Source organism: Perca fluviatilis, chromosome 2, assembly GCF_010015445.1.
Source record: "Perca fluviatilis chromosome 2, GENO_Pfluv_1.0, whole genome shotgun sequence".
In the NCBI taxonomy this organism is placed as follows: Eukaryota; Metazoa; Chordata; class Actinopteri; order Perciformes; family Percidae; genus Perca; species Perca fluviatilis.
This window is the reverse complement of record NC_053113.1, coordinates 19,429,025-19,440,428: the sequence shown is the minus strand read 5'-3', so window position 1 is coordinate 19,440,428 and position 11,404 is coordinate 19,429,025. Positions and strand designations below refer to the sequence as shown.

The window sequence follows — 11,404 nt, the reverse complement described above, 5'->3', positions numbered from 1 at the left end:
ATAGGTGAGGTGTCTTCCATACTGATACAGGCAAATCTGTAGGCCTACGGTAGGCCTAGGGCCGATATGTTCTCAAGTGATTTGTCAGCCCATTGTATCTCCTGTGAGCTTTGAGGGAATGGGTGTATCCTGCAGGTAGTGTAGGCTAATGTTGCTTCTGACAGAATAGGTGAGGCAGAAACGGTAACTGCACACTCTTGTTCAGGAGAGAAGAGGAAACTGCAGTTTGTGTTGGATGGAGAGGGTGGGGGGGTGGAGGGGGGTGAGAGTAGTGCATGCTTTCAGGCTGGACATCTGTCGCTTGTGAGTATTTTTCTTTTTCTAGGCCGGGTCTCTCTGTTATTGAATGGAGCCAGTGACCTGTCAGTCTTGACTGATGGGACCCCGTGTGTGGGAAAATCCCGCAGCCAAAGAGTTGGAGCATTCACATGCTAATTGCGCCCGATAAAAAGAGGGCCGTGCCGCGCCGAGGGCCCTAGAGACGCGCTGAGATTCAGTAGAGGAGGCACAACCGCACAGACACCCGAGAAAAAAACATGACTGCTTCATCCATGGCGCACAACGCGGGGAAACATCCCAGTGCCAAGGAGGAGAGAAAGGTATTTTACACTTGGATATATACTGTAGATCGATTTCTCTTTTAGAATAGGCTATACACGTGGGCCACTTTGTCCTCTACGCTCCAGCTTGGTAGGCTACCTCACCATCCAGGCTGCCTTTAACAACGTTTTTTTTGTTTTGTTTTTTTACCTTTACAGCTGAGGAAGCCGCTCATTGAGAGGAAGCGACGAGAGAGGATCAACAATTGTTTGGATCAGCTGAAAGAAACTGTGATCGGGGCGTTCAGAATTGATGTGAGTATTTCCTCAAGTCCATATATAAAAGTAAACAATGGAGGCTGGATCAAGTTAACTTAACTTCAAGGCTGCTCATCTCTCAACAGCAATCCAAACTGGAAAAAGCCGATATTCTTGAGATGACAGTAAAGCATCTGGAAAACATCCAGAGCAGTAAACTCAACGGTAAGGAACCTGGCTCTTGTCTTTATGAGTGTGGGGTGTTATGTAAGATTACTGTAGATAATGTGGATTTTTTTAATTGATCTCCATAATACTTATCTCAATCAGTTATGTTATTTCTTGGGTCAGAAATGGGGCAATACAAAGTGTAATGAAATAGTTTGAGATCCCTATGACACAAAGCAGCATCAGCACATTACTGTATATATTAGTAGCAAATTGTATTCAGCTGAAAAGTGATAGTTAGAGGACTGTTTGTAATCTGGTCGTGTTTTTAATAGTTAAGTGAAATTGTGTTGTGAAAGAGAAAGTATTAGTGAGCAGCAGCTTCCTGATGGGAAAGAAGCAACAGTTAAAGCGGTTACTAAGATGCATGTTGTGCTGCCTGTCACCACAAGGGGCTGCTGTGACTTCACAACTCCTCCCTTTTCCTACTGCAGACCCCACAGTAGGCCTGGAGGCCCAGCAGAAATACAGCACAGGGTACATCCAGTGCATGCACGAAGTCCACAACATGCTCCTCACCTGCGACTGGATGGACAAAACTCTGGGCTCTCGCCTGCTCAACCACCTCCTCAAGTCCCTGCCCAGGTCCACCGATGAGAGCCCCCTCCAGCCCTCACCCAGACATGATGTCCCTCTTCCGGCCGGCCAAGGCACGGTGCTCCCCAACACACCCCTCAGAGGAGAACCCCTTGCTGTGAGGCGGCTCCAGAGAGAGTGGTCCACCTGCTATGAGGCAGGCTGCCAAGAGAGGCCTGCACTCCACAACTCCCACCTGGGGATGCTGGAGATGTGGAGGCCCTGGTGAACTGGTGGATTACTGATCTTGGATTTTTCCATTTTGTTAGGCCATCCTCTGTTATGTATCTTATAGATATGCTGCTCAGAAGACAAACGTGGGGCAGTTTTGTTCCAGTGATTATAATTGTAGGTGTGCTGTAATGATTCTATACAGATCTTTTCAAAGTACTTCCCTTCAGAAGTTGATTTCTTGTAGCCTGCATTATAGAAGGCTCTTATTAATCTTTCATGTATTTATTGTATTAACATCTTTATTTATTTGATATCATAAGGTATGCTTCTTAGACCAGTTGCTTGGCATTGCATAGATTTCTATGTATTCCTCCTTTGCTGTATTATTAACCCAAACATTAATAATAATAATAAAACTGAGTGTACACTCGTGAGAATGTATTCATCTTGTTCATGTACAGTTGCTCTTGTCAATGATGTTCTGAAATTTCTGTTATAATGGCCATTCAGTGCAGAAAGACAACTTCATCCACGAGACCCAAACTGTTTACTTTTCAGATCATTTACTAATATAATCATACAAATATGGACATACAGTATAATCAATGAGGCCTATTTAAGTGTTTATTAACTGTCAACCTAGATTTTTACCACTGAAGGATGGACAGTCCTGTACCTGGGAAAAAAGATAGTCTATACAGACTAACCTTCTATAGTTAGTTAACATGCATTTTTGGAAAAATTTTAAAGCTCCATTTATCAATATTGTTATGCACATTTTAAATCAAATCAAATGGAATGAAAATGAAATGGGTCATTCAAAGTGACACAGCAAATTGCAACCTAATTACGCAGCTCAATACATCGCTTAAGACTCTTTCAGCTCATGGTTTTGATGGCTGTAAATACTGAACAGTTCAGTTTCACCACGTTTACAGCAACAGCAGACAGGTGTTTTCAGTAAATACACCCAGGTAAACACATTACCTGCCCAGCAACAAATGTCAGGCAGTTAGTGAGTCTAAAACAGGTATCTTCAACAGGGGGTCCGGGGCCCCTAGGGGGTCCTCAGAGTGCATTGCAGGGGGGCCTCCAAATTATTTTTAATTTGGAAAGTTTTTTCAAAAATTAAAAAGTCTTAACATGAATTCAACATATTAGCAAACATAAATCCCCACTGCTAACTGGCCCATAGGTAGGGTATAGTCACTAAGAACATCAACATACACAGTTCATCCTAAGGATTCACTGTGCTATATGTATGTTTAACATTAAAACATGATTTATAAAACCATGGCAACAATTATTAGGCTATTTTAATAGCTTAGTATTAAATGCAAAAAGGTATTTATAAAAGCTTTAGGCCACCCTACACCTTATTGTAGGACCAGTTTAATATGCAACTTCATTTTATACAATATATGTAGTAGGGGGTCCCTGCTCCATCTCTCTTTCAATTAAGGGGTCCTTGGCTTAAAAAAACGTTTAAGACCCCTTGTCTAAAATATTTAGATTAATACATAGTCAGATATTTTAGCTGTTTGTTGGAGACCAAGCAGAGCTAAAAGGAGAGTGAATGTAGGCATTTTCCCATTTTGACTTAGCAGGAAAAAACAGGTATTTGGAATAACATAATGATGGATCTGTTCTATTCAAGTGTCCCAGTAAGTCATGACAGTGTGACAGTGAGACAGCGTGCACAATACCAGGACTTTGAAACTGAAGCAGCTAAATGGAATTATTAATTTTATTATTTTCACCTGTCTTCCATGAAAAAGATGTTGCTGTTTAATTTGGTTAACACGTTAGCACAACTTTATATGTTGATAATATGTCAGGGTTCAATGAGTTTAACTACCCGCTGGTTACCAAATTGCAGCTTTATTAAAGGGTTAGTGCACCTAAATCATAAACTAACATGTTGTCTGACTTACTTCTAGTGGTATCTCTACTTTAGGTTTCATGTGCTGAGGTTTTTAGAGGTCCAGCCAATACAATGGAAGTGAATAGAATGTAATTTGTGGTGCATCGCAGAGACTGGTATCTCAAAACCTGGATCACTAAACTCAAACTATCTGCCTACAACAAGGTAAGTCAGACATTTTTTTAATTTTGATTTTGATTTGGGGAAATTGACCCTAATTCACTTCATTTGCTCGAAGGTACTGATTATGAATAAATAAATTATAATTATAAATCATAATTAGTCATATGTGTTTTGTAATTAAAAGGACAAGATGCCCATTTCAAGGTTGACCTAAATTAACAAGGAATAATGGATGTCTGTGTGCAAATAGTTTTTATGGTCGAGACACTGACACTGCTTTACCAGTTTAATTTGGCCTCTGTAGACTAATTAAAAATAACTTGGATGCTCGGATAAGGAACCCAGTAAGGTTTGGTATGGGAGCACTTTAAAGCATCACAGTCGTCTCCATGGCGAACAAACGTCAGGATGGTCAACGCGAATATTCTGCTACATTTAAGTTTAAAAAAAGATGTAATTCATCATTGGGTTTAAAAAAAATAGACAAGTGCATATGGCCCATTCTCCCGCTATTATTGCCATTATGATTGGCCGCCACATGGAGCCAGGCGGCAGGTCTGAAGAGAAGAGAGAGAGAGAGGGGGACGCCTGTTCCCTTAGCGGAGCTCACCAACAAAAAGGAGCCGAGACAGCTGCTCTCGCCACAGTCCAGACCATTAAAGATCTGAAACATGGACATGAGAGTGGCGAGGTGCCAAAAACCCTCCACTTGAGAGGTCTGAAAATCTTCCTTAATTTGGGGCACTAGAGTTTAGTGCCTACTTATTGCGAATAAGCTGCGCAATTGTGTGAATACCGTGCGTAAAAGAGCACCGGAAAACAGCATTGTATTTACCTGGAAGGTGGCACATAGATGACTGCGTAGTGCTTTTTCGAGCAGACAGGCATTTGAGGGTAATTTGTATGACAATACCGTGTACAAAACATGTAGGCCTACAATAACGAGGGCAGAGGCTTGAACGCTCTTATTAGACATACCCAAATAGACATTGTGCACAACATCCAAACTAAAAAAGTCCAATACTGATACCAGAAGAACCAGCATTATTCTAATAATTCTCAACAGTCCAAAATATTGTTTAAAGGATGACAGCTTCATAATTTGCATGCTTATACACACAGCACACTACAACAAAGACGATTGGTAAGTTATCAGCTAATTCAACCAGACATTATAAACCATCATACAGCAGAGTAAGGCAACGTGAGAATGCAGTTGCACACAAATCAGAAGTCACCAAACACACGGAGAACAAACGAGGCGCAGACTAACACCTGTCGCTTTCTTTGGAGAAGGGCCCTTAATTCCCCCGGCTGATTCAGTTTACGCCGAGGGGCCGCCAGCAGCAGCTGCCAACCGAAGGCATCGCGTTACATCCGCCAAACAGGCGGGTAAATCTGCTGAGGCTCGGACACAATAGTCAGCAGAACGAAGAATGGGTCGGGCAGAAAAACCGACAGAGCAAAATCTCACTGTGAGTCACTGTAGGGCTGAGATGCTCTGAGGCGTTATTAGAGTGGTCAGAAAACTGCACGACAACGATAAATACAAAGCATAATTGAATAACGTAGGCTATGTCACCAAATGACTAATGTCTACACACTAAACGTAGGCTTATATATATATATATATATATATATATATATATATATATATATATATATATATATATATATATATATATATATACTTAGTACAGGCCAAAAGTTACGCCACCTTCTCACTCAATGCGTTTTTTATTTATTTTCATGACTATTTACATTATAGATTCTCACTGAAGGCATCAAAACTATGAATGAACACATATGGAATTATGTACTTAACAAAAAAGTGTGAAATAACTGAAAACATGTCTTATATTTTAGATTCTTCAAAGTAGCCACCCTTTGCTTTTTTATTAATAAGGGAAACAACATTATATATATATATATATATATATATATATATATATATATATATATATATATATATATATATATATATATAACAAATAACAAATTAACCCCCAGTGCATTTAACAGTTAAAGTGTATGTACTCCCTCTAACAACCTATTCTGCATTATAATGACTTTTGTACAGCTGAATTAAACTACACATAGTTGATTAGAACCAACAGTGGGGGGAAAACCGAGCGGTCGGTCACCTAACCCAACAAATGTCAGATTCAGCTGCTAGGGGCGCAGACCGGGGCAGGCCGGAGACAAAGGGAGTGGGCGCTCATTGGCTCCGGCAGTGTGCGCTCTGTTGTCCCCCAGCGAGAGCAGCTCAGCCCCTATTCACATGTTAATAAGCCCCTATAAATACTAACCACAGCCACTCAGCGCCAGCACCACGTCTCACTAGGATTGCACAATAAACACAGGGCGCCTCGCTTGCCTGCGAGTTTATCGATCCCGCCCCCCCCCCTCCCCTTCCTGTAACCGGTTCCGTTTGCCAGCTGCACCTCGCTGACGGAAAAAAAAGCAGCAGTGGAAGAAGCCACACAGAAAGGGCGATTCAACCAACATGGCCCCCTCGGCTAGGCCCAGCAGCACTGGACTTGATATGGAAGAAGATGAGTCCTACCACGGGATTCACAAAGCGGACAGAAAGGTAGGCTACCTACCGCGGCTCTGTTGACGGAATAACAGGCACTCTTTGGACATACTTGGCAGTGACGCACTTGTCTCGCCGGTGACAGTCTGTGTGCATTTTGAGTTGTATGGCATTAGCGTTTAAACCTTGCTTTTGAACGGCAATTAGGCTACATCCCACATATGACTGCAACTTCAACTAGAATTAAACAATAGGTTTGATCCAAAACTGTAAGTTTCTGTCACTGACTGAAGTGTGATCTTTGTGTTCCTGCAGACCAGGAAACCTCTGGTGGAGAAGAAGAGGCGAGCTCGCATCAATGAGAGCTTGCAGGAGCTGCGGACTTTGCTGGCAGACACAGACGTGAGTATAGGCTACGGCGTGCGCGCATACACACACACACACACACACACACACACACACACACACACACACACACACACACACACACACACACACACACACACACACACACACACAAATCAGTGTGCTCACCTGTCCCCTGTGTGATGCAGAGGTAGATTTAGGTTCTGATGAAGTTCTGCTGGTTGTTTCCACAGTTTCATTCCAAGATGGAGAACGCAGAGGTGCTGGAGATTACAGTGAAGAAGGTGGAGGACGTACTAAAGAACCGAACCCAAGGTCTGTACAACTCTGCTTAAATTTAGACTAATACCAAGCAGGCAGTTCTGGGGAATTTAATCTTAAATGTCTGTATCTGACACAGTTATCCCCTGACAACTAAGGTTTACCTCCTATTATCTCCAGATCTGAATCAAGGCATCTTATAGTGTAGGTAGGCCTATGCATGCTGGAAGTTTAACCTGAAATTTAGAGCAGTGGTTCCCAAACTGGGGGTCGCAAGATACATTTCAGGGGTCTCAAGGTATTTAACAGAAGAGGAAAGCAGAAAGAAAGAAACTTATCTCTGCTCCACAAAGTTATTCTTTTTTTAAGAGTTTCCTCTTATCTTTTGAGCTTTTGTTTTGTAATTAATGGATCATTTGACTTCTTCAGGACTTAAAATGATTCAAATAAAACAAGGAAAAACATCACTCTGGGCTTACTGGTCACGAGTATGGCATTTTCAACCAGTGAAGAGGGGTCGCATGTAGACATTTCTTCGAATTAAGAAATCACAAGACAAAAAGCAACCACTGATTTATCAGTAGGTTTAAGATTACTCTTAAGTCATGAGAAGTACAAACCACCCAAATGATATAGTGACTTGACTGAATCCACGAGTAGTCCAACTGCAATTAGCTGCAGCTATTTCATAGCCTTTCTCTCTGCTTCCACAGAAACAGACACACTGAACCAAGAAGCCAGTGAGAGGTTTGCGGCAGGCTACATCCAGTGCATGCACGAGGTCCACATGTTTGTGTCCAGCTGTCCTGGGATAGATTCAACAGTTGCGGCGGAGCTCCTTAACCATCTCCTGGAGTGTATGCCCCTGAATGAGGACCACCTCCAGGATGTGCTGATGGATCTAATTACTGACACTTCTGGGAGTAACGGCAGCACTTGGCATGGAGGCGACGAGGCGCTCTGCGCGACTCTGGCTTCACCTGGAGGAAGGAGTCTATCCAGCAGCTCGTCCTCGGCCCTCTCCCCGGCCCCCTCCACCACCTCCAGCGAGGACCTATGCTCCGACTTGGACGAGACCGACAGTGAGCACAACCACAGTTCCACTGAGGGCTTGGAGAATAGGGAGGGCCTGAGCATGCCCACCATGACCTACCATCAGTCTATGTGGAGACCCTGGTAGGGGTCTGGGGTTTTGATGGAATGCGGTCGGGATATGTTGAAGCTCCTTTCTTTGAAGACATGACAAAGGGCCTCTTACTGAAAAGGAAAAGTCCACCCTACGGCACACGACACTTCACAAATAACCATTTTGGATGGTGTAACTTTCATTTCTTGGCTCCCTTGCAGATAACTGGCCACGAGCATGGATTGATTTTCTGGATTCTACATATTGATGTTCAATCATCACATCTCTTCTCTAAGACACAGAGATACAAATTTGCCCACTGACAACAGCCTCGGTTTATCCCAGTGCAGTGCAACCGCAGATCACTTTGCGTTTTGTGGAGGGAACCTGGCTGTGGCTTTTTCACCCTAAACTGAATGCTGCAGGTTTGAATCTTTTCCTTGGCATTCTGGGAGATGTAGGAATTCGCTCAGTGAAATAGAAGTAGAAAAACACTCCTTAAGTGCTTTGGATATCATAGAAAAAAATGTCTTAAAGAAAGGTTTTCTTTTATCTCATTACATGGGCCCTTTCTCTCAAGGGCCCCTCCAGCTTGGGGCCTCCTGAAAGTGTTCTCTCTTTCCTTTTCAGTAAGGACTCTATGGCTTTGAGTCCGCGTTTGTGACTTCTTTTTTTTTTACACATGGAGAAAGATGAAGCATTCACTTATAAACCAGCAAAGGACAGACGAGGAACCGTTCACTTTTTTGCATCTATAACTCTGTGTAAATAGCTCTTTTTAGAAACCGAGAAGTTTGGCAATGCCTCTGATTAATATAAATATTTCTATTGTATTTCATAAAGGCCTGTAGTTTATTGGACCATTAGCCTCCTTCAGAATGACCACTTTATGTTGTAATGATGTTTAGAAAAGCCAGTAAAATGTTTGAATTTGCTAAATAAAATAATGTAATTGAAAAGCTGTTGTATGACTTGACTTAATGCCTGAGATTACTATAACGGGAAACGGGATAAAAAAAAACTTAACAAACAATATGGGTAATAAAAAAATCTTCGGAACCTTTTGTTGTCAGAAAATGTTAATTTATCATTGAAAAACGGCTAATTTGTGTAAAGTGATTTCGGCCAATAAGCTATGTAAGAGGAGCTATGCTCATTTTCAAAATGTCAAAGTTGAAATATCATGTTATGCCTAGTCTAAGACAGTCCAAAATATGAGTAAACATGAACAACTCTCTCCTAAATCCAAAAACTAGAGTGCCAAACTCAAATTTGTCAAATGTCATCACATATAAAGTATATGGAACTGCTCCATAGACAATGAATTGTGAAAGATGTTCTAGATGACACTGGGAGCGCCCAGAGGAATGCTCTGAGTGAGTATATGAACAACTACGCTACAAAGAAGATGTTTTGTATGATATTGCTTAGAGCGTATGAAGTACTTATTCCAGTATTTATTGCACTACACTTACACTACGTCAATGCAGCATAACTTGGTTTCTGGCTTTGAGAGACAGCTCGTGTTCACAAATAGTGTAATATAGGCCTACTAATGTATTGAACTTTCCTAGGCCATGTAAATAACATATTGAAATTTTGAATTTAGTTGATGTTTCCCTTTAGGAGCACGGAGATTAAAGTTTCATTGCATGGCCCATTAAAGCCACAGCCAAAAACAACTAATGTAGCTTATAGGAGGAAAATAAAACAATATTTATCATAATCTATTGTCCAAATAGAAAGGAACTTGTGTTGTGCATATTTCATTAAATATCCTTTGGTGCCAGAGGCTTTTTTGATAAGATGAACATTTAAATATTTAATCACTCTAAAAAAAGTAACCTCGAATTATGCTCTCCTTTTCCTCCGACCTGCAGTCCTTTCTCACCACGAGGACGCGCGGTGCGTGCGCGCACATGAAAGAGTCGCACCTCTCCAAATGTCTTCACTCTCACCTCAGATACAATGAGCATATTAACAAAGTACTGTTAGATCCTGTCTGGACTGTGTCTGGAACAGCCTACAACGCAGAGCAACAACTCAGTTCCTGATATAAAATGGAAAAGTGAATTCACCCGGGGGGAAATAAAAGGCTATTCCAGACCAAAAGGCTATACGTGTAGGCCTAATGTATGGTGAAAATCACACGTCGTTTATTGTCAGATGATCCTGGAGCATTGAAGGGATAATTAACAAACCCGGGTGGAGGTGGAGGTGGGTGTTCACAAAGTGGACCTGGGTGTGAACGTCGGAGGAAACACATTGAAGCGGACGAGACACGGTGATCAAAGCTGCGACAATTTGACAGAGGAGCGTCAAAAGCCCGCACAGCTGAAAAGACACTACAAAGGATACAAGCAGGCTCAGATTCTTCAAAGGGACCAACACACACACACACACACACACACACACACACACACACACACACACACACACACACACACACACACACACACACACACACACACACACACACACACACACACACACACATACACACACTCCATTATGACTCACACTTGATCATGACATGTAAAGACATGGTTCTGTCAGGGGTGCAGCCTTGTTGGAGGTAGTGGGGAATTAATAGCATAGACCAGTGATGAGAAAATGTATTCAATAAAAATATGTCAATGAAAAATACTCCACCTACAAGTACAAAATCCAAAGTAATCAGAGAATTGTGGGATTTATCCAAAGTAAAAGCAAAGGCCATGTTACAAGGGAGGATATTCCCATTACAACCTGGCAACCCAAAACTTAACCAATTGTTGGCCTGTGATTAATCTAAAATGGCTCAATAAACGATTTAATGAATAAACCTATGAACCCTTCAAGTTTGCTTTATTATTCAGCATTTTAATGTTGTAGCTGGTCGAGGTGGAGCTACCTTTACCTACTTTATATGCTGTTGAATTTAATCTTTAACGATGCATATTTGATAAGCTAATTTTTGTTTGTAGAATATTAAAGGAGTAGTTAAAGTTTTTGGCAAATGCTCTTCATCGATTTTTTGTTTTTGTTTGTTGTGAGTTAGATGAGAAGATCAATATGCACTCTGAACATATCTGTCAGTTACATATAGACTACAGCCAACAGGTTAGCTTAGCATAAATACTGGAAACAGGAAAACCGCTAGCCTGGTTCTGTCCAAAGGTAACAAAACACACCTATGCACCAGCATCTCTAAAACTCACTAATTAGCCTAAATATTCAGTTGCATAATCTGTACCAAACCCGAGATATACCATGTTAATTAGTGAGCCATGATGAAATGATTAGTTCTCCCC

General features: G+C 41.6%; 2 protein-coding genes across 3 annotated transcripts; both read left to right on the top strand.

Annotated features, from left to right (window-relative positions):
• Positions 1 to 288: 288 nt before the first annotated feature.
• On the top strand, positions 289 to 2,189 carry her8.2 (hairy-related 8.2). Of its 2 annotated transcripts, none has more exons than XM_039782929.1 (4): positions 289 to 599; positions 759 to 854; positions 944 to 1,022; positions 1,472 to 2,189. In XM_039782929.1, the coding sequence occupies exons 1-4, from the start codon at positions 537 to 539 to the stop codon at positions 1,828 to 1,830; spliced, it is 597 nt and encodes a 198-aa protein (XP_039638863.1). In that variant the 5' UTR covers positions 289 to 536; the 3' UTR covers positions 1,831 to 2,189. The 2 variants fall into 2 exon arrangements, with proteins under 2 accessions (XP_039638863.1, XP_039638865.1); XM_039782931.1 differs by having other exon boundaries at positions 519 to 599; positions 1,460 to 2,189.
• A 3,944-nt stretch (positions 2,190 to 6,133) lies between these two features.
• Positions 6,134 to 9,070, top strand: her13 (hairy-related 13). The gene is made up of 4 exons (XM_039792615.1): positions 6,134 to 6,415; positions 6,674 to 6,760; positions 6,958 to 7,039; positions 7,699 to 9,070. Exons 1-4 carry the CDS (start codon positions 6,329 to 6,331, stop codon positions 8,163 to 8,165), a joined length of 723 nt encoding a protein of 240 aa, XP_039648549.1. The 5' UTR covers positions 6,134 to 6,328; the 3' UTR covers positions 8,166 to 9,070.
• The last annotated feature ends 2,334 nt before the right edge of the window (positions 9,071 to 11,404 follow it).